The 23,364-nt window shown below is 45.7% G+C and overlaps 3 protein-coding genes and 1 pseudogene across 6 annotated transcripts in view; 3 read left to right on the top strand and 1 right to left on the bottom strand.

Annotated features, from left to right (window-relative positions):
- LOC117693684 (uncharacterized) overlaps window positions 1-23,364 on the top strand; it is a 122,997-nt gene that overhangs the window by 79,099 nt on the left and 20,534 nt on the right. The gene's annotated exons all lie outside the window — the stretch shown is intronic.
- On the bottom strand, window positions 1,668-2,571 carry LOC117693365 (peroxiredoxin-1 pseudogene; annotated as a pseudogene).
- LOC117693372 (coiled-coil domain-containing protein 12-like) lies at window positions 5,936-13,037 on the top strand. 2 transcript variants are annotated; one of them, XM_034483973.2, is made up of 3 exons: window positions 5,936-6,140; window positions 6,477-6,491; window positions 12,816-13,037. In XM_034483973.2, exons 1-3 carry the CDS (start codon window positions 5,946-5,948, stop codon window positions 13,035-13,037), a joined length of 432 nt encoding a protein of 143 aa, XP_034339864.1. In that variant the 5' UTR covers window positions 5,936-5,945. The 2 variants fall into 2 exon arrangements, with proteins under 2 accessions (XP_034339864.1, XP_034339866.1); XM_034483975.2 differs by lacking the exon at window positions 6,477-6,491 and adding an exon at window positions 7,807-7,813 and having other exon boundaries at window positions 5,936-6,148.
- Window positions 13,767-15,786, top strand: LOC117693683 (cathelicidin antimicrobial peptide-like). The gene is made up of 4 exons (XM_076918063.1): window positions 13,767-13,964; window positions 14,476-14,583; window positions 14,725-14,817; window positions 15,745-15,786. The coding sequence occupies exons 1-4, from the start codon at window positions 13,767-13,769 to the stop codon at window positions 15,784-15,786; spliced, it is 441 nt and encodes a 146-aa protein (XP_076774178.1).

The raw sequence follows: 23,364 nt of genomic DNA, 5'->3' as shown, positions 1-23,364 counted from the left end.
CCAGTGCCCTCTTCTGGTATTTCTTAAGACAGTGTATGTGTACTCAGATACATTAAATAAATTTAAAGAGAGAGAGAGAGAGAGAGAGAGAGAGAGAGAGAGAGAGAGAGAGAGAGAGAACCTAATAGTAGTCTCAGTATAGAAGAGTTTAGTAAACACTGACATTATTTTAGGAATTCTTCCAGGATCATTATTAAGAATTAAGAAATCATCTATTTGTGGGGCGGTGGTGGCCCACGCCTTTAATCCCAGCACTTGGGAGGCAAAGGCAGGTGGATTTCTGAGTTCAAGGCCAGACTGGTCTACAGAGTGAGTTCCAGGATGGCCAGGACTACACAGAGAAACCCTGTCTCAAAAACACTAAAAAAGAAAATGAAAAGAAATTGTCTATATAGCATCACAAGACAGTACATCTTCATTGTTCTTCATTGTAGTGATTGTTACATATATTTAATAACAGGAAACATATCAACAGCAGGAATCTTTCCTAAAAATGAATTTCTGATGGGCCTTGCCTACCCTAGTTCTGTCATAAATTAGAATCCAAAGTGGACCCATCTCGGGAATGTCACCTGCTAGTTTCTAGCTTCTCCCAAGTTGGCTCCTGACAGTTTATTTTAGGGCTTCCTCTCACCCTAACTCATGAAGTGTGGTGGTCCATGTGTGTTGTGTTCCTTCCATATGGTGGCCCAGCTTTGGCAGACAGTGCCAAGGACTTAGGTCATGCAGTACAGTGCATGTGCACACAGAAGTTAGGACACCCAAACAAAGTAAATATAATCATTCAGATGACAGTTTTGAATCTCCTTGTGGCTGCAGATAACCTGGAATACCAGCAGTCGAGGGAGGCAGGGGGATCAGGAGTTCAGATCATCCAGCTACAGGCCAGCTTGAGGCTAGCCTGGGCCATAGAACCTTGTCTCAGGAAGTAGAAAGAAGGTGGTTGTTGGGGTTGGGACAGGCAAGAGAAGGGAGAAGAGAGAGGAGATGTAGGGAAGGGAAGGTTTAGAGGCATTTCATAGGTTTTGCCTGAGTGTATGTTTGTAACTGTATCTCTGCCTGGTGCCCAAGAAGACCAGAACAGGGCATCAGATGCCCTGGAACTGTAGTTCCAAATGGATATAAGCCAAGGGGAATTTACAGCCATGGAAGCTGAACCAAAAGCCCCAAAATAAGTGTCTGTTTTATTCTCAGAGGAATAAGCAGTGCTATCCCTCTTTACACAACAAGAATTAGATATAAGAGCTGATCAGAAACCCTGAAAATCAGCTCAGAGTGGGGTTACACACCTGTAAGTCCAGGTCTCTTAGATTGAGGCAGGAAGTTGAGGCCAGCCTGTGCTATAGACAGATGCTCTCAAAAGAGAACAGCCTAACCCCAGGTTGAAAATAAGGGACTAGCAGATCTCTGGTGAGCACAGGATTGGCAAAAAGCAGCAGAGACAGCTGGGGTAACCTTGGTGCAATGGAGACTTAGACATGTGTTTTCAGCTACACTGATGTGCTGGGTTTGGGGATCAGGAAGGTTGGCACAGTGTGGTGGCAGACAGTGAGACCACTTTGGCCAGTAGTGTGTGTTTCCTCTGCCCCTTAGTGTCCTGGTGGACTGTTACACGTGTAGGCCAGGTGCCAGGCCAGGAATTTCTTTTTTTTTTTTTTTCCTCAGAATTCACGTTTAATAGGTACTTTAAAAAAAAGAATTAACAGGTTGGTTTCTGTGACTGATATAAGATGGCCTGCCCAAAACATAGCTCAGACCATTACCAACAGTGGAAGAAAGGGTACCCACACCCAGCCCTGTAGAAAAGGCTTATCTGGAATCATCACATCATATGTATAAGCATGAGTAGAGTACAAGAGACTTTCTTCTGGCTGCTCAATGCTGCCTGGCAGAAAAATGGTCCAGTGCTCACTTCTGCTTAGAGAAATATTCTTTGCTCTTTTGGACATCAGGCTTGATGGTATCACTGCCAGGTTTCCAGCCAGCTGGACACACTTCACCATGTTTGTCAGTGAACTGGAAGCCCTGGACTAGTCTCAGAACTTCATCCACAGAGCGGCCAACAGGAAGATCGTTTATTGTTATCTGGCGAAGGGTACCTTTATCATCAATAATAAAGAGGCCCCTGAAAGAGATACCTTCATCAGCCTTTAAGACTCCATAATCCTGAGCAATGGTGTGCTTGGGATCGGATATTAAGGGAATGTTCATGGGTCCCAATCCTCCTTGTTTCTTGGGTGTGTTAATCCATGCCAGATAACAGAAGTGAGAATCCACAGAAGCTCCAATCACTTGGCAGTTAAGTTTCTTAAATTCTTCTGCTCTATCACTGAAAGCAATGATCTCCGTGGGACACACAAAAGTAAAGTCAAGAGGGTAAAAGAAGAACACAACATATTTTCCTTTGTAATCACTTAGGCTGATATCTTTGAATTGTCCATCTGGCATAACAGCTGTAGCTTTGAAGTTGGGAGCAGGATGCCCAATTTTTGCATTTCCTGAGGACATCTTGCTATCAGCAGGGTGGAGCCACAGGTCTGAGGAATAGAACCAACCATGAGAACAAAGGAAGAGGTCATCCCAGGAATTTCATAGGATCACAATAGCTCATGCGCGCGCGCGCGCGCGCGCACGCACACACACACACACACACACACACTTAAAACCATTAGGGATATGAGTCCCTTTGTGTGTCTTCCACCAACCCCCAGCTTCACCTTTCCATGGTGGCACCTGCATTCACCTCCAGTCCCATTCACCACACTCACTGTCACTTAGCTGGCCATTAATATATCAGGGCTTCCACAAGCTTCAACAGTGTAAGGAGGCTATGGGGATGAGAGTGATCTAAGCCAGGCACGTCATCCATTACTGAAAGAAAGGCAGCAAGCCAGGCTTGCCCAGGGATGTGGGAGAGAGACATGGCTAATACACTGGCATCTTTTGGAAAGATCAGTAAGGTTGACTGCTGAACAAGACTGATATGGAAGACATAAGACCCAGGGATGAGATGAGAGTGTCATAGTCCACAGACATCCAAATATAAAGGCACATTACAGATTCAAGCGTGACAAAGGCTAGAGAGACGGCTCAGGGGTAAAAGTTAGTCCTTGCTGGGCAGCCCAGACATCCTGTGCTGGAGTCCTGTAACCCACGCAGAGGTGGAAGATTGTAATCCACAGAGTTGGCCTCTGACTTCTGTGTGTGCGAGTACAAGTGCACATGTGTACACACACAGACACTCTACCCTCCAGACTATACCCCCAACCCCAGGCTAACGGGTAACTTTAGATCCTACTCATGTCCCAAGTTAAACCTCATCACATCCCCAGGAATTATCACCCTAAGAGAGCTGAAAGGCTGGGCCAAGTCAACAGCACAAGTGAACCCTGCCCATAGTCAAGTGGAGTTCCTTCGAGCTGGAACAGAGTCAGTCACAGCAGGATGGGCGGGCCTCCAGCCTGCTACAAAACTGACAGACAGGACATGCCCCATGGGAGTGCCTGACTCTGGTCCACTTTCACCCTACCCACCACACTGGGCTCCCCACCACAGCAAAAGATGGTAAAGGCACACAGGTATTGCTTCTCTGAGAAAAAGACCATGAAGATGAGGCTGTGCAAGTACAGCCCCTCCACCAGAATCCAGTAGTAGTTGTTTGCCAGGAAGTAGAGGAAAAAGGTCACGACCACTAGGCAGCCAGCCTAAGAGACCAACCAGGGTTAGTTCCAGAAGGTAGAACGTGCATCTTATAGGCAAGGTTTGGTTTTCATTGGGGGTGGGGGGTTCGGGAGGCACGAAGTTCACTCTAGGCTGCTGGGTTGGGACCAATGTAGTCCATAACTCTGTCCAGGAAATAGACTCAAGGAAGGGGGCAGAGAAGAGACCCCGAGATGGGGCATCAGAACTTTGAGACTAGATTGGAGATGTCTTCAATCCTTATGGCAAAGTTCTCTTAGGGTTGCGGGGGGGGGGGGTGGCCTCCCTCTGTAGGTCAAACACCCTCTGTCTAGGCTATGGCTGAGTCACACCCCTCTCCATCCCCTATCCTACTGATCCCATCTAGTTCTAGGGAATCTGGTTCTATGCAAGAGCACTGTGTTTCAGAGAGGTTTTTCACCATTCTAGGCATGGCTTGGCTATCTTTTTTAAAAAAGAAGTTGGCCCAGCCCACCCTGTTGGCACAAGCACCCTCATCAAAGTTCCCAGCCAGCCCCAAGCCATCTAAATCCACTAGAACGCTGTGCTTTGCCTGCCATCTGTAATGGGCAACACATATACTTTTTAACAATTTTTCCAATCCCTCTGCACTCCTTACACACACACACACACACACACACACACACACACACACAAACACACACACACACACACACACACATGGAGAGAGAGAGAGAGAGAGAGACAGAGAGACAGAGAGAGAGAGAGAGAGAGAGAGAGAGAGAGAGAGAGAGAGAGAGAGAGAGAGAAGAGAGAGAGGTGCATGGTCATGTCTGGGTGTGAGGACTCTAGTGGGCAGACAGCACTTTCCTGGCTCCAGGATGGTAAGGATCACCTGAGCCTGCTGACTTCCCCCTGCCTGATCCATCTCTTTTAGGCCTTCACTCTGGCTGGGTCTCCCTCTATTGAGCCGACCCTAAGTATCCCTGACTGTCCTGGAAGTTGCTATGTAGACCAGGCTGGACGCGAACTCAGAGATCCATCCACCTGCCTCTGTCTCCCAAGTGTTGGGATTAAAGGCGGTCACCACCACTGCCCTGTGCTGGTCAAACTCTTTCTATACTGTGGTGCTTATTTGGCCCTGGTTGCTGTTTACAGGATCCTAGGCAGGGAAGGCAGCCTGACTCTGATTATGTTGCAGCTCCAGAAAGGGATGAGTGATCATTCTTGAGTTCATAGGAAGAAGCCATGCAGCCAGGTCTCCAACTCAGCAGGTCTGGAGTCCAGCCAGAGAGTGGAGAGCGAGGCTTAAGAGCAACCACTCATCAGGAGAGTTCGAGGTGCCACTGGCTGCTGCTGTCTGTAGAGCAGGGAGAGGCTGACCTGAGAGTGAGATGGGATTGAGAGTGGCCAAGGCAGGTTTCTGAGTGTTTGTTTGGTAGTGGGGCTTTAAGAAGAGGTTATCCTATGTAACCAGAATGAACCCGACCCCACAATTTTCATGATGCCTCAGCCTCTGAAGTGCTGGAATTACAAACATGCACCATCTCACCCGGCTCAGGGAATGTTTCTCAAGGCATTTGCTCTTGAAGAATTGGCACAAGTGCATAAGGATGGCTAAGTATTCCAAGAAGGCAATCAGGAGAGGAGTGTGGAGGTGAGGCAAAACCAGAGCAATCCACTCCCTGTATTCTCTTCCTCTAAGGTCTGATTCCACTTGCTTTTCTAGGAATTTGGTTCCACTTAAAAATTAACTGCCCCAGGACACATCCTGGGAGGAGCATATTCCTTAGTCCAAGGACATCTGCTGGATTACCCTGCTGGATTAACATTCAGAGGAAGCAGGAATTAACATTCTCAGACCACACCTGCAGGTGGGGAAGGCCCTAGGCAGGTAGACACATTCCTCAGGAGGAACCAATCCTTGCCATTTACAGACAAGGGTGGTCCTTGCCACCTCATTCCCCAAAGACCAATCAGTTTAAAAGTCACATTGTTGCACCAATCATATTGTGCCTAGTCACTGTTTCTCTAGTCCACCCCTTAAACAGTATAAAAACTGCTCTTACCTTCAACTTGAGGTTCTTCTTGGTGCTTCTGGCATGTATGCAGAGAACTCCAGTGCACTGGGTTATTATTATCATCCAACCTCAGGTTATTGCAGCGAATCCCATCCGTGAGCGTTTCTGGGGGAGCATGTCCCCTGGTTTTAGATCTTTAAGTCCAACACTTTCTCACTGAGTCTGTGTGAGGCCAGAGCAGAAAAGGAGGGGGCCTCTGAAAAGATGGCGGCTGCTCCTGCTGGTGTGTGCCAACTTGAAGAAGAGGCGCTGATGCAGAAAGAAAGACTGAAGGCCCTCCGGGAGAAAACTGGGTGCAAGAACAGGGGAGATGGGAAGTCACAGTGCAAGAGGCTCAGAGAAGAGGAAGAGGAGCACAGGGAACACAGGTTTCAGAACTATGTCCCAGAGGATACAGATGTTAAATGGTGGTGAAGAGCCCCATACTCGGGAGACCCTTCCTCAAGCCTCCGGATTGCGACCACCCAAAAATCACAAGAAACCATACCTGGATGCAATCAGCAGAGGTTTATTAGGGGAGGAGCCGGCAGTCAAAAACGACATGCTCTTTAGCTCCAAGAGCAGGGTTTTTGGCCACGTGTGGTGGGATAAAGGGTCTTTTATAGCATGGGGTGGGGGGAGGAAGGCATTTTCGCGCGCTTACACATGATTGGTTGTTTTACAAATTTTGAACATAGCACTGGGAAGACCAAGGGAGGGGTAACCAAGAACAGTGGAACATTTCAGAGAATCTAGCCCAAACGATCTAGAGTCACTTTTTCCGGCTATAGGGCTATGGCCCCACCTAGGTGATAACATCTTTATCTGTAGTCAGGAATGCCTTCCTGCCTTGGGTGAGGCTTGGGGAATGTAATCCAGCAAGTGTCCTTCACCTGGAATGTGAAGGCCTGAAATCTTATTTTCAGTTCCGAGTTCTGTAAGGCGGAAAAATCTACACATATTTCATAAAATGGCCTTTATAATTTTTCACTCTACATCCCCACCTCTTCCAATTTGGTTATGTTTTTAATCATAAAAACTCAATTATTAATAAGTCTATTTTCAACCCCACTTTTTCCAATTTGGATCTTTAGAAAAGTTTAAACTCCAGTGTCATAATTACCATTTTCTTGACCCAAAGTCCTATATTGGTGGCACAACACAAAAAGCTGAACAGCATTTATCCTTTCTCTAACAAAAGTTACTAATCTACTTAAAATGTAGGGGCCTATGGTTAAAAGCAAAAGTAAAATCACAAGGGGTTCAGCAAGGGAGGATTGAACCAACTCTCGAATCAACATTGCTGTGCCTCTCTATCTTGTGTAACCTTTCTCTGAATTTACTCTCTGGTCACTCTTGAATGGTCTACATAATAGTAACATTTTTTCTTAGAGCAGCACACAGACTTTCTCCTTTAAGAAACAGCAAGTCTAGTAACAACTTAACTTTGTTACTGACTGTTCTAGGGCTCTCAAATCCACATCAGTGGCAGCCCTCAGCTGATGAAAGTAATGAGGTGTCTGTATCAATGTAGTTACACCTGTCTCTATACCTATGGCCACTCCTAGTCACAATGTAACAGCTAGAGTCAAGGAAAATAGGCTCTCTGCAGAATCATCTAGGGTGTATCTCAAACTCAGTTCAAGAGTACCTGCGGGATCTAGCTGGACAAGTACACAATAATCTTTGACTGCAAGCTCACCATTTATCAATCTTAGGAACTAAGTATCTGTTAGCAGGGCTTCTTGGGCCCTATTCTATTGACTAGGGGTTTCAAAACATTTTTTTCTTTGAAAACTACTTTCAAAGTTGTCTTCTGACTTTTACACATTTTGTGGCACATAGCTGTCTACATACACATAAAATCACATATATAATAAAGAGAAATTGCAAAAGGAACAAATCTATATAACTCTAGATTCACATTTCAACTTCAATCTTGTAATCACAAGCTGTCATTTAACCTTGGGTGTACACACACTAAGTCCCACCCTCCAAGGCAGCATTTTCCCTGTGCCTCTGGGGTGGTCTCAGGAGTCAAGGCCTGATGCTTCTTTAGCCTTGTAGAATAGCAGAAGACCTGGAGCCAAAGAGTAGGGGGTTGTTCAGGCATCTGGATCTTCTCCAGTTGACATCAGTCACAGGTGGTGATGGTGAACTTCAAGGAGGTCGGATGGTCCACAGCACCAGGAACAGTCTTTTAGTAGCCTGAAAAATCATTTCTCACACAAAATGGGCATTCTGGGTATGGAGCAAGAACAAGGGACACTCTAGCCAGCGCCAGTTCCCAAGGGTAGTTTAATTTTAGGGTCCTGTATATTCTCTCTACCTGTCCTGAGCTTCGGAGACAATGTAAACAGTGGATCTTCAATTCCTGACTTACCTTAAAACTGCTCTCTGATCTAATTACCTAGGACACTTGAAACCTCGGGAAGGTCCCTATTCTAGGCTGTTTTCTCCTAGGTATTTCTTATCTACTCTAAGTCTTATTATTTCTCTGGCTTAGAACCTAAGGTCCCTTATACGCTTTAAGTCTCTTAGCTGCTTGGTTGCACTCATATCTTAAGAGTCCATCTGTGTATTTAGCCTGGTAAATCCTTTGCTTTCTGGGGAGTATAGTTCTCCCTTCTTGTGTGCGCCATTGTCTATTTTTCTCTAGGTAGTATCTGGCAGGATGGCTAGCAATCTGAGTTCTTTTTCTTACTCTGTGCTTTAAGTGAGGCCATCTCTTAGGCCCACAACTGGAACAGGCTGCCGTATCAAGACACTTGATCTGTCCGGTTATTGCCTCAGGCCACTGAGTCTCCTCCCTTTTGGTGTCCTGGGCAACGAGTACTCACAGTTGCTGGCTTCATCAGGGTTTCCTCTCTTGGCATATAGCCTTGCAGGCATGGACTGTGGCAAAAGCATACCTGTTGTCCATGCAGATGTTGGTCTTCTTGTCAGCCCCAAGTTCCAAGGTTGTTCTCTGCACCGATGATCTCAGGGGTAGGGAGTCAGTCCAGATGACATTTGTGTCCACCACAGTAGCGCTGGCTTGTCTCTGACCAGCATGGAGAAAACTGCTCCCGTCTGTAAAGCACGTTACCTCGGCTCCCGGCTGGAGTCAGTAGGAGGAGCCTTTCCTCTACCCGTGAGTTCTTGTCAGTTAGTTGCAGCCTGTCTGGGCCCCAATCCTGGGGAGTAAGTCTCAACCCGACAGAGGGTAGGAACAGTCTAGGATGACCATAAATGAATGGGATACCCAGCCCATCTCTTAGTCCACCATTTTCGGGTAGTCCATGAATACCTTTTGACCCATTGGCCTGGAGGAAGCCCCTGTGTCTATCAAAGGTTGGGTGGCTCCAAGCTGCCCCGTCTATCTCAATAGCCGTCTTCACACAGAGCTGTTATCTTCGCCACTTGGGGTGTTTTTCAAGGCCTGGGATTTTCTGGCCCTGGCTTCTATTTGTTAGGGCCCTCTTGGACCCTGAAGCTGGCTCCTTTACTTGCAATGCGCACACTGGTCTTTTTCAAAGAGTTTTATCTCTCTTTGATTGGAATCCCTTTTTTCTGCTTTCTGTAAATTCTTTCCTGTCACCTTTCTCTTTCTTCACCTCTCTCTAGTCTCCTCTATTCCTCTCTATTCCTCTGGACTCACAGCAACTTATCTCTATTCTTCTTCTCTACTCTTTTCTTCTAGACTTACACTAAACCTTCTCTATTCCTCTTCTCTATTCCTTTCTTTTAAATCTTCTCTCACTTGCTATTACCATCAATCATTTTAATATGTAGTATACTTCCTAAATCTTTCAATGACTTATCTTGTAGTCTCTGTAGCCTCTGGAGCCTTGTCTACACTGACAGAATGTCTCTATGAGCTAGTCTAGAAAGGCTGTGGGTAACTTATCTGATCTCTGCTTAACCTCGTGTGTCCTGATCAAACTTAGTGGGGTCTCATATAATCTTCTCTCTCAAGACCTATCAGCGGAATCTGGCGTGGGCCTCTGGGTGTCCCTTACCTTCTGTCACATGGAGGTCTCAGTCAAATCTGCTCCAAATTGACCTGCTGCTGACCACGGCCTGATCAATTGACGGGGTCCCCAATCTGAAGACCAGAACCTGCAAAGGTCTTGTGAAAGCAAGGCTTTTTTTACCTTATTTATTGCTTTGAACTCTGTGTAGACTGATGCATTTGTGAGGCTGCATGACTGCTGTTCACATCACACTAGAGACCATAACCTAATTCAGTCTGCAAACAGTACCTTGTCCACAGGTGTAATGTGAGCTCACCTCTGAAGCTCTAAGAAAGAAACCAAATCAGAATGAATAGCCTTATCTATAGCATTTCACAGCAAGGATTATTAAGATGTTGAAGGTTCATACAGTTATTAACAATTTTTAAAAGGCAACTTGAGTTACATTTGACACTTATTTGAATTTAACTTTTAACAAAATAGAAACTTTGGTCATAGTTCTATAAAAACCTTTTAAAGAGTTATTTCTGATTACAACAAGAACAATAAAGTAAACATTTTTATGTCTAACGTAAGAGCACAAGTCTTCACCACTTCTTTAATTTTATCTTGTCAGAACTCTCATCTTTGAACCAAATCTTAATGAAAATCTCATACAAATAATGAAATTGTCTCAAACAGTAATGGCTAAAAAATTTATCAAAACTGAAGGAGATATATATATATATATATATATATATATATATATATATATATATTTCTGACTCAGGGCAGCCTATAACTTTTAAGCTGTAATTTTAGAAAAAAAAGTAGTCCTTTACTTATAAAACTGGGAAAAATCATTATCAACTTCCTTATTACAGAAGCTAAAAAAACTGCTGGCCCCCTTTTTTTCTGCTTTCTGCTGGTGTCCTTCTCCTAGCCACAGAGCAGGGCGAATTATCAGTTTTTCTTGTGTAAATCAAGACTGCCTCACAAGTAAGTTTTAAACTAAATTAAGTAAGCAGTTTTAACCAGTTCTTGTCTCTCTTTTAAAAAAAATAATAATAATAATAATTAACTCTCAGGTGAACAATCTTGCTGTGGCTGTTTGTCTAGCTGTCCTGGCTCCACTGCCAGGTTTTTTTTCTTTTTTCTTTTATCACCTGGGTTCTCATCTACATAGGCGGCAGGTGGAAAACCGCCATTTGTTGCACTAGTGACCTCAAGGTACCCAGTACAGCCAGGAATACCAAACTAGGTAGCTGTTGCATGCTGTTGCTGTGCTGGGGAACCACGAGTTGTAGCCCGCCAAGTGGGGGCTGGGTGAGCGGGCTGGGTGAGGGCACCCTCCATGTGCTGTTACCTGAAGCATTCCCTACATGCGGTAGGCGGGCTGTAGGAACACGAACCGCGAGCACGAACCGAGGTAGCTGCCCCTTATTAAAGGACCTGCCCGCCTTTCTGCAGTTGTATTCTTGTACCGGCGGCTTCATTTCTCTCTCTGCCGGCAATCATGTTACCTATTTTTAACTCAAGATGTTTAACACAGTAGATTAACAGCTAACACACAGATGATTTGCCAAGAAAAGACACACACATATAAAAAAACAACACAAATAACTCACCCCTCTCACGTGTAGTACATAAAACACAGATAGCTCACCCCTGCCACGGGTGGCACAAATAACACTTAACTACATTTGGTCACGACCCCAGATGGAGAAGGATTCCACGTCTTCTCCCAAGTAGGAGCGCTCAGTCTCTTGAAACCTGACAGTCAGATCCCCTGACCTTCTGGAAGGCCTCTCACCTTCCCCCTGAAATCCTACGGTCAGATCCCCTGACCTTCTGGAAGTCCTCTCGCCTTCCAAGTAAGACTCCAATAACCAGACAACTCAGTCAGTCTTCACAGATTCAGATTTAACAGATTCAGACAACTTGGTCAGCCTATGCTGGACCAAGTCTAACAGATTTCTAACATACCAGCAATGAACAACCCAAAAATAGACACACTGCCATGAGAGCACAACTACCACGGTGGCCATTTCTGACCTTTTCTCTCTAGTTTTCATTGTTAACACACAAAAAGACTAACAAAAAAAACCCGTCTCAATCGCCAGTGCCAGCCAAGAGGGATTCCACGTCCTCTCCGGCACCTAGATGCAAACCTGTGCCAGCCTAGAGGGATTCCACGTCCTCCCCGGCACCTAGATGAACCCCCAAACGTCTCTGGGGGTGCAGCAGCTAGTGACTCTCCAGCACGTCTGCTAATCACTCATTTGTCTCCTCTCGAAACAAAAATGGTTTACTGCCCCTCACGAGACAGAAACAGCTGCCAGTCCAAACCGAAGTGCACTTTTCAGAAACCAAATAATTCAGACAGACGGGCACAAACAACTTAGAAACCAAATAACTTAAACCTAGACAAAACAGCACACGATTTAGGCAACCCTAGCACACGAGAAATTAGACGATTTAGACAAAAGGTCACACAACAACCAGACAGAAAAAAACCGCGGTGTCCCTTTACCTCTCAGCGTGGTTCTTGGATTAAGGTGGTCGCATATCCAGGACGAGCCCCCAAATGAAGAGCCCCATACTCGGGAGACCCTTCCTCAAGCCTCCGGATTGCGACCACCCAAAAATCACAAGAAACCATACCTGGATGCAATCAGCAGAGGTTTATTAGGGGAGGAGCCGGCAGTCAAAAACGACATGCTCTTTAGCTCCAAGAGCAGGGTTTTTGGCCACGTGTGGTGGGATAAAGGGTCTTTTATAGCATGGGGTGGGGGGAGGAAGGCATTTTCGCGCGCTTACACATGATTGGTTGTTTTACAAATTTTGAACATAGCACTGGGAAGACCAAGGGAGGGGTAACCAAGAACAGTGGAACATTTCAGAGAATCTAGCCCAAACGATCTAGAGTCACTTTTTCCGGCTATAGGGCTATGGCCCCACCTAGGTGATAACATCTTTATCTGTAGTCAGGAATGCCTTCCTGCCTTGGGTGAGGCTTGGGGAATGTAATCCAGCAAGTGTCCTTCACCTGGAATGTGAAGGCCTGAAATCTTATTTTCAGTTCCGAGTTCTGTAAGGCGGAAAAATCTACACATATTTCATAAAATGGCCTTTATAATTTTTCACTCTACAGTGGCAGGTCCCCCAGGCCCAACCAGTTGCAGTGGAGCATAAAGTGAAGAAGCAGCTGGAGGCTGCCCAGCCAGAGCCTATCATTGAGGAAGTGGACTTGGCCAACCTGTCACCTCAGAAACTGGATTGGGATCTCAAGAGAGATGTGGCCAACAAGCTGGAGAAGCTGGAGAAGCAGACCCAGAGAGCCATCCCAGAGCTGATCCGAGAACGGCTGAAAGGCCATTAGGACAACCTGGCCTCTGCAGTACACTCCACCATCCAACAAGAGGCCTGTGACTCCGACTGAGATGCTTTCCGTGTTTCATCTCTTCAGCACACACACATCCTGTGGGAAGGTAGTCTCAGACAGGGATGGGGTTAGGCTGACCAGCACTTCTGTATCTTGAGAACTGAGCCAGCCCACTGAGTCTCAGCTTCTCTTGGTTGTGACAGTTCATCTCCCAGAGGTTTTCACTACCCCGAGTGGGTCAAAGCTGCGATCTGTACATATGTATGTAAACAGAGCTTTGTAAGTTCTGGAAATAAAGCTGCATTTAGTAGAGGCGTGTCGCTTTCAGGTGTTTTTTTGTTGTTGCTTGGGGTTAGACTTGGGATGCAGAACTTTTACTTACTATTCTTACTCCTGGATAGGACCTCTGTGGCTTTCTGTTTCTGCATTATTGGACCAGGATCCCATTCAACTTTGGGGAGCAAGAGGAGAGAGGGAAGAAATGAAAAAAAGCAAGTAATGGAGGGGTGTGTGAAGGGAAGAATGTGAGTGGTTGAGGCAAGGGATAATAAACTGAAGACTCACAGAATTCTGGAGCAGAACTGGCACTCACCCTGGTAGGTTTCTTGGTGACTGCCACATATAGGCTCACTGACCTTGAAGTAGGGGAGTATCCACCACATCTGGACATCTCAGGATGAGAATAAATGAAGCTCTCATGGCCTGGAGGAGGTAGTCTTGGGAACCATGCAGTCCCATAGGGACATTCTTTCCCTGTGGAGGTCGCTATCACTGCTGTTGCTACTGGGCCTGGGGTTGCCTCTAGCCATCTCCCAGACTCTCAGCTACAGGGAGGCTATGCTCCATGCTATGGATGCCTTCATCCAGCAGTCCTTGGACACCAATCTCTACCTTCTCTTAGACCTGGATTCTGAGCCCCAAGAGGTGAGGCAGAGGAAGAGCCAAGCTCTAATCCAAGGCACCTCCGTTCTGTGTAGTCTCTCCTTTCCCCAGGAGACTCCATAAATCTGTGTCTCCTTTCAGATCACCAGCTTTTGGCCTTGGAATACCTGCTGTGGCACAAGATGCCTGGGACTTCCATTGCAGAGACCTGGGTGGAATCTTGGCTCTGGGAATTAGCCTTTTGTTTTTTCTTTAAGTTTTTCCATATGCAATGAGGGACACTACCTTAAAGTCCCTAAGGTTGTGCCTGATCCTAGATTCCCTCTCTCTTTGCAGAAGGGGAGCTGCCTGAGGGCTGATCTCATTCACTGGGAGGGGGGTGAGGGAGGAGGGGGCTCATTTTTTCTTCCCTCTGTACCTCAGCACTAGCTCCTGTCTCAGCACCCAGCATGTAGTGCTGGAGGGTCACCCTGTCGGTGCATGTCAGGAGACTGATCCTTCAAGTTTTGAGAATGGGCCTGAGACTAGTCTCCCTACTTTCTTCCCTGACAAGGATGAGGACCCAGATACTCCCAAGTATGTGAGGTTCCGAGTGAAGGAGACTGTGTGTGCCAAGGCAATGCAGCAGATACCTGAGCAATGTGCCTTCAAGGAACAGGGGGTAAGGCAGAGGGGCTGGGGGTGGGAGTCCCTCTTGAGGAACTAGTCAAGGAGTCCCAAGGGAATATTTCCATCCAGTGGACTAGGGTTTAGGGGTTATGGCAAATGAATTCCAGTTTGACCATGGTTTTTCTCTTCTAAGGTGGTGAAGCAGTGTATGGGGACAGTCACCCTGAACCCGGCCTCAGATTCTTTTGACATCAGCTGTAATGGGGTGAGTGGGATGCAGGGGATGGTGAGGGAATGGAACATGGGTTATCCTGCAGACCAGTTAGTCCCTATTCCTACCCAGAGCAGAAGAGAGCTCCTCTCCATCCCCTTGGCTCCTCCCTTGAGCCTGAACTTCAAGACTGTCATTCCCTGGAGTAGTGATTCAGTTTGGCTCTTCCTTGGGAGGCAGAGGCAAGAGGATCCCGATGGGTTCTAGGCCAGCCTTACCTACATAATGAGTTCCAGGCCAGACATGGCTACACAGGAACTTGTTCCGGATGCAGATTCTTAGATCTCACTAAGACTGACAGGACTCGAGGGTGAGGACTTTTTCACCTGGGGTTTAATACACTCTACTGGATATTCTGAGTTCTGCTAAATTGAAGTTCAGCTCTGGCACATTAATGTCTCGAGAACCCAGCTGCTTCTCTTGACCAACAGGAGAGCCAACCTACAGAAAAGCAAAGGGATATATATTCTCATGCGTTAGCATTATCCACTCTGAAGACCTCAACTACAGTTCAATGAGGCAGGAGTGGTGGCATATGCCTGTAATTGAAGCACTTGGGAGGTGGAAGCAAGAAGACCAGGAGTTTGGGTCATACTCAATTACATGAATTTAGAACCAGCTCGGGCTACTTAGACACCCTATTTCAGAGCAGCAACAGTGACAAAATTCTGCTAAATGAAAAAAAAAACAAGCTGCCGAGAGGAGACATGCTGCTGATATGTGGCATCCTTGAGAGTCCCTGTCAGACCTGTGGAGACCGGCCCTCCTTCCTCTGAGCCCTCCCAAGGTGACTTGTGTTTGCTGGGGTAGGTCTCTCCAGGCTGGCTGGGCCTGAGGAGCTAGGACTGTGCTTGATTAACCTGTGTAGGCCCAGCACAGAACAAATTGAGAGCAAGGGGAAGGTGGCAGTTGTTGATTTAAGGATTCTTTTCTCTCCCATAGGACTGGAATAAAATTGCAAGCAGTGACATCCTGTGGAAGTAAGGAGAGGGGCAGGGTGGGATGGGAAGAAGGGATGAGATGGGACAGGAAGGGAAGAAGACCTGAACTCTGCTGTGTGAGGATTGTTAGTGAATAAAAGTTGTGCACACCTCTAAGGTGAGGGGACTGGGATCAGCCTGATGAGATTTCAACTGTGCATTGCAGGAAGCTCTGTGTGAAGAGATGGGTCTTTTGCGAGGACATCACCCCGCAGCTCCTGGGCACAGAGACATGGAAACATTTTTTTTTTTTTTTTTTTTTTTTTTTTGATATTTAGAGATTTTATTGGTGCAAGTCCATTTAATTCTGAGAAGTACACACATGATGCTAAAAAAGGCGGCAGGGACAGGTGTGCCGTTGGAACAAGACTGGTATCAGCACATTCCAAAAATATTCCTTTACTTGCAGTTTCCCACCCATAGTTAATCCAGCAGCATTTTAAAAAATAATTCAAAGATGTCAAACAACCCCTTACTGGGTAAATATATAAAAACATCCAGAAGTCAAAGCTCTAAACTGTGGATTTATAAAAAGCAGTTACAACATTTAAAAAGATGAGGCTTCACTCTCATCAATGTCCTTATCTGGATCCTGTTCTGTAGCTGCCCGCAGCCACAAGTCAACTGGCTTCACCTGAAAGGGGGGCTGGGAATGAAAGGGGCTGGAGGGCAAGAAGAGATGAGGCCAAGACAAAGTTCTCTGATCAAGGCCCAAAGCTTTAATGTGCAGCTCTCAATTTAAAGGGGAAGACCCAACCCACAACCCTTCCTGGTTCCAGATGGGTGGGATAATCCATAGTCGTTCCAGGTCATGGTCAGAGATGTCTCAAGGCAAGCCCAGAGCCAGTTCTGCTTCTGTGTTCCGGGCAGCCAAGGTGGGTAACTCCACCTAGATCCAGTCACTTGACCTTGTTGTGGTAACCAAGGTCTCTTCAGGCTTGCTCATGGTGGGAGGGGGGGGGAAGGTACAGTTTCCCCCGTTTTGGTTAACTTAAAAGGAAAAGAGAGAGGTGAAACAGGAATAGGGTCGTCGTCGTGATATCTGGTTACTTCCTGCTGACATTGGGGGCGACGTGTCTCTAGGGGGAACCTAGAAGAATGGGTATGGGGGATGTAGGAGAGTCGGCTGTGTTCTGCTGTCCAGGGTTTATGGAGCCCATCTGAGGATAGGTCAGGAGGAACAGGTCCAGTAGAAGCAGCTGTGTGAGGTACACGATTTCATCCCATCTGGGGTACCGAGTAGCCGGGCTTGTTGGGAGAGATCTTGTGTGAAGGCAACCTATCTGCTTGAGACACAAGGTTCAAAAGTTAACAGCAATATGATTATCCAAGCCGAGTAGGAAATAAGGTTGAGAATGGAACTGTTTTAGTATCTAATCCAACTGCTGGTAGACGGGGATCAGATACAAAGTCTATGACTACTCAGGCTGGTAGATTTCAACAAAAGCTGTCTGTTTACAATAATTTATAGCCCTCTGTTTCAGTGTTTTTCCATGGAGACCTAAGACTCTGAGCAGGCAAGTAAGCCAGGCCTATTGCTGAATTTTAGGCTTATAGCTGATTTTAGGCCTTCAGTGTTAAGCAGGGCTGTCCCTGACGTCTCCTCTCTTTTCCAAGTATAGAAGGACTGTGGCAATTCTAATCTTACCAAGGCGGGGATAAAGGCCTGACCTCCAATAATTAAAGGGAACCTTGTAATGGCTCCAGTCCTCCTGTCGTTGTCCAGTAAGGCCTGAGGGCCATACCCGTCCCGATGTCTTTTTCCTGGAGAGGGGATACTTTTGACATCAACCCCTATGCAGTCAGGCTTGTCCCTCAGGGAACCCAGAAACATATTTTTAACTTTTATTTATATTCCCTTGCAGTGCTTAGCCTCGCAGCCTTAGCAAGAATTCAGATTGCCAGACAGAGGGCGTTCTGGGTGGCCCCTCTCTGCTTGGTCTAGGGGCGGAAGCCCCCTCTTTTAGGTTGGGTGGAGATGAGACTTGGGAACACCCTGAATAGAGTAACAACCTTATCTAGAGTCTTGGGTCCTCCATGGCTAACACATGATAATGTGTCTGACTAAATTTTGTCATCAGATTCTTCATTATCAGAATCATAATTATTAGGCTCAAGATCTGCGTCTACTTGACGGACCAATCTTTCAGGCAGCCATCGGGCTCCATTTTCTTTTTCTGAAAAAATACAGACTGATCCACGACCCCAAACTAAGACAGGGTCAGGACCATTCCAAGAATTAGTTAGGGGGTCTCTCCATTTGACCCTGGCAAATGACCTGGAAGTGACTGGATGCCAGTGGTGATCTGCCGCAGACTGACCTTTAACATCAGTTTGCAGAAAAGTTAAAACAAATAACACAAAAGCAAGATGTGCTTTTGGTGACCTTGGAGGGTATAACTCTCCCCCTTTAGTTTTAATAAGCCAATTTTTTAGAGTGCGATGTGCACGTTCAACGATTCCCTGTCCCATTGGGTTATAAGGAATTCCAGTTTTATGTTCAATACCAAATTCTTTACAAAAGGATGTAAAGTTGTTACCAGTATAAGCTGGCCCATTGTTTTGAGAACTTTAGGCAATCCCATAGAATTAAAGGCTTGTAGGCAATGATCAATTACATTTCTAGAGGCTTCTCCTGTATGTAGAGAAGCAAAAAGGAATCCTGAGCAAGTGTCAATACAGACATGTATATATTTCAATTTTCCAAATTCTGCATAATGGGTTACATCCATTTGCCAAATATGATTGGGCTTAAGGCCTCTTGGATTAACGCCTAAATGGGGAGCCGGGGATAAGGTAAGAAGACAGTTAGGACACTTTTACAATCATTCTAGCTTGCTCCTTAGTAATCTTATGTCGGAGCCTTAAAGTGTGACTAGAGAGATGAAACTTTTCATGATCTCGCTTAGCCAGAGCAACAGGATCCAAAATTAATGCTTCTCCTATTAAAGCTCTGTCAACACAATCATTGCCAGCAGCTAAAGGCCCAGGAAGACCAGAATGAGCTCTTATATGGCCAGTATAAAAGGGATTTTTTTCTGGTAAGAATGAGGTTTTGTAGTCGAGAAAACAAAGATCCGGCTCGAGTATTGAACTGCAATACTCCACAAGTTTCTAACAAGGGGACAGACTGAGCTACATATAGGCTATCAGTAAAGAGGTTAAAAGCATCACTTACGGACTGAAAAACATTTAGAACTGCTGTCAGTTCTGCTAGTTGAGCAGAGAGTCCAGGTGTCTCTATGACTACCTGTTGATTATTTAAAAGATACCCTGCTCGTCCTTTAGAGGATCCATCAGTAAATATTAAAAGAGCATTATGTAAAGGCTGTAAAGAAGTCATGTTAGGAAATATAACCTCATGTACATTTAAAAACTGTATCAATTTATCTGGAGGATAATGATTGTCTATAATGCCATTAAATCCTATTTGAGCAAGCAACCAATCTGTACTATGTTGCTTTAACCAAATATTTTGATCTGCACTAAAAGGCTGAATAATGGTGTCTGGCTCTTTGCCAAAATAAGTCACTGCCTGTTTCCTTCCAAGTACAATCATATGGGCTACTGCCTCATAATACGGTAGGATGTTACGTTTAGGGGATATCTTTGAATGTATCCACATGAGGGGAGCCTTTTGCCACAACAATCCTGTAGGTGTGTAAGTTGTATTAAAAATTAACAAATGTAAAGGTGAGGAATAATCTATGTAAGTAACAAATTGTTCCTCAATGGCTCTTTCTACTTGTTGTAAGGCCAACAATCCTTCTGGGTTTAAGGATCGAGGGGAGGTAGGATCAGCACTCCCCTTGAGAATATCAAATAAAGGTTTCAATTCTCCTGTTGTAAGCTTTAAGTAGGGACGAAGCCAATTGATATCACCTAACAGCTTTTGAAAATCATTTAGAGTTTTTAGACAGTCCCTGCGGATGATTATCTTCTGGGGACAAATGGCTTGATTTGTAAGCCTAAAGCCTAAATAATCATAAGGCTCCTGAATTTGTACCTTTTCAGGAGCTATTTGTAATCCTTTATCAGCTAATGCTTGCTGTAAATCTCTATAGCATAGAAGCAACTCCTGGGGATCTTTCCCACCTAAAAGAATGTCATCTGTGTAATGGCTGATGTACATCATTGGCCATTGCCGTCTTACAGGCTCAATGGCTTGTGCCACAAATTTTTGACATAATGTAGGGCTATTAGCCATGCCCTGAGGAAGAACTACCCATTGATACCTTTTCATCGGCTCCGTGAAATTAACAGAAGGAACACTGAAAGCAAATCTCTTGCAACCCCGAGGATGCAAGGGAATAGTGAAAAAACAATCTTTCAAATCTACTATTATTTTATGAAACCCTTTGGGAATGGCCACTGGAGGTGGCAGCCCAGATTGTAGAGCTCCCATAGGTACCATGATTTCATTAGCCTTTCTTAGATCTTGCAACAATTGCCATTTCCCAGATTTTTTCTTGATAACAAATATTGGAGTGTTCCAAGGTGACTGAGATTCTACTATATGCCCTGCCTCTAATTGCTCCTGCACAAGCAATGAAGCAGCTTCTACTTTTTCTTTAGACAATGACCACTGATCAACCCACACTGGGACGTTATTAAGCCATTGAATTTTATCTGCATGGTTTGCAGGCAAGACAGTGGCCATTATGGAAAATACCCTAAGCCTCTAGAGTTAGTATGAGGCTCGGGCGCTTTAAAAGTTTTAATACCTTCCCCTCTCTTCCTAGTCCTTGGCCAGGCAAAAATCCTTGTCTTAGTATTTGTTTAGTCACTATTTCATTAGGGCTGCACATCATAAGACCCATCTGTGACAAAAGATCTCTTCCCCAGAGGGTGACAGGCAAATTCGGCATCACATAGGGTTGAATTTGTCCTGAATTGCCCTCTTCATCTCTCCAAGTTAGGAGTTTAGAACTCCGTTTCGGATTGTTAGCATAGCCAATTCCCTGAAGGTTCGTGAGCGTATCAGACAAAGGCCAAGCTCAAGGCCAGTCCTGTCCTCTCACGATCGTGATGTCAGCTACTGTATCCATGAGACCCTCAAAACTCTTTCCCTCAATTGTTAACTTAAGAGTAGGTCTCTCATTAGTAATAGATTGAACCCAATACACATCAGAAGAACCAAAGCAATCCTGTCCTCTCTAATTCTTAACAAACTTGGAAGGGAGTAGATGCAGAGGAACCAAAACAAGTTGAGCAACTCTCTTATCAGTAGGCACAGTTATCATGCCCTGGGGGGAAGCAGCCAGGATCTTAATCTCTCCCTCATAATCACTATCTATAACACCTGGAAATATTTGCAATCCTTTTACAATACTACTGCTTCGGCCTAAAAGTAATCCCCAAGTCCCTGGAGGCAAGGGCCCAAAAACTCCTGTAGGCAACGTCTGAACTCCCATTTCTGGTGTCAGTGCGGCATGGGTAGTGGAACTAAGGTCTAATCCTGCACTTCCTGGGGTTGCTCTAATAAGTTCTGAAATAGATTTCCCTGACTTGGCAACAGCTTCATGGCCCCATAAGCTGTTGGCTGTGGATTCCTGGGGGCCTAGGGCTGGCCCCACCACTCGTTTCCCGACAAGGGATGGCCCTGATTATCTGTTTTAGCATTACATTTGTTAGCCCAATGTCGACCCTTCTTGCACCGAGGACAAATTCCTGACACGCCACCTGGTTGATGGTCCACGCCCTTTCTCCTGGGACAGTCATTTTTAAAATGACCTGTATCTCCACATTTATAACATCTTCTATCTTTACAGTTCTGTGCAAGCATTGCATGTATAGTGGTCCCTTGAAAAGCAGCAGCCATGGCCAGACCCTGATTGTAAGAGGGCCCAATCTGCATTAGCGTTCTCATAGGCCAGCTGTGTAACAAAAGGAATTCCTGACTGAGGATCTCCAAAAATTCTACCAGCTGTCTTTTGCAGCCTGTCCATGAAGTCCTGGAATAATTCATCAGGACCCTGCTTGATGCTGGATAAACTCCCATTAACATCCCCTTTAATGGGTAACTGATTCCAAGCACGGCGAGCAGCCATTGCAATCTGTGCGTACACACCTGCAGGCAGCTCGACCTGATTAGCATTCCCTTCATATTGACCTTCTCCTAAAAGCATGTTCAGGTCCCAGCTAGGATTACCCGCCTGAGCATTCATCTCGGCAGTTTTCTTACTAGCCTCACGCCATTCTGAGCTCCAAAGCAAGTAATCTCCTCCTGACAAAGTAGCCTTACACAAAGTTTTCCAATCTTGGGGTGTTAAATTTGATTCTACCACAGTATCCAATAAAGCTTGTGTGAAGGGCACCGTAGGCCCATATTGAGAAACCGAAGTTTTCAACTCTTTTATCACTTTAAACTCTAATGCCTGATATTGTCTAGTTCTTTGGTTCTGTTGATCAACTACTTCCACTACAGGAAACGCTAACAAGTCAGATGTATCCTGCCCATCCCTGCGGGCCTGACTCACAGCTCTTTCTAATGGCGATTGACGTATCCCAGAATCATCGCTCCTTTTTGCACCTGACACTTTAACTCCTGTAGCTCGTTAGTCAATCTCTGCAGCTTAATTTCCATCTCTAATTTATATGCCTTCATGTCCATCTGGGCAGCTTCTGCTGCATCAAGGACCGTAGGTGGAGCAGAAGGTGCATAGGGAGGGGGCCATTCCTTGTGGCATTTGGAACCCCCTATTTTCAAATCAGCTCCTTTCTCTTGCTCTGATTTATTACCAGAGTTTCCGAATTCTTTTATCTGAGCTGGAGAAAGTGTACTAGGTCTACATTTCCCTGATTTAGAGTTGAGAATGCCCCTTTTGGTACAAGGGCTTTCTGATGGGTGTTCTTGGAACTCTTCAAGCTGCGCCTGGGCAATAGCTAAAGCCTTCGAGGTCTCTTTATCTGTTTTATTATCAATTGCGTCTTTTACCAGTTTCCAAAAGCAGAGGGTGTTATAATCTGCCCTGGTGGTTTTCAAAACCTCTCCAATTGTCTCCCAGGTCTTTTTGTTCAACGTTCCTTCTCGAGGGAACCATGGGCAGCATGAATCTACCTCTACCAAAAAATCTTCCAACACACTATCTGACAACCCAGCTCCTCCCGTCTGAAGCAGCTCTCGAAGGCTGCAGGCAAATGCCCTTTTAGAATTCTCCTGGCCCATAATTTCCAGTCACCCACTAGGCAGAATAGGCGTCGGGTCAACACCTATCTGACCTAGACCTTATCCCCCAAAACACACTTCCTGCAAACACGGCCTTCAAAATTTAACTAGCGCTAGCTTCAATACTGTTTGCTACTTCCTAAGTGTGTGGGATACCTTCTTAGTCCTGTTTTCCATGGAGCTCCACCTAAGACAGCTTTCCTCAGCTCGGTCCCCCGTTTTCAAGTCCCATGTTGTGCGAGCCACTCTGTAGCCGCCCGTGGCCACAAGTCAACTGGGTTCACCTGAAAGGGGGGCTGGGAATGAAAGGGGCTGGAGGGCGAGAAGAGATGAAGCCAAGACAAAGTTCTCTGATCAAGGCCCAAAGCTTTAATGTGCGGCTCTCAATTTAAAGGGGAAGACCCAACCCACAAC

The sequence above is a fragment of the Arvicanthis niloticus genome, chromosome 21 (genome assembly GCF_011762505.2).
Source record: "Arvicanthis niloticus isolate mArvNil1 chromosome 21, mArvNil1.pat.X, whole genome shotgun sequence".
NCBI lineage: Eukaryota > Metazoa > Chordata > Mammalia > Rodentia > Muridae > Arvicanthis > Arvicanthis niloticus.
The sequence above is the reverse complement of the archived record's forward strand: the minus strand, read 5'-3'. Positions and strand labels throughout refer to the sequence as shown.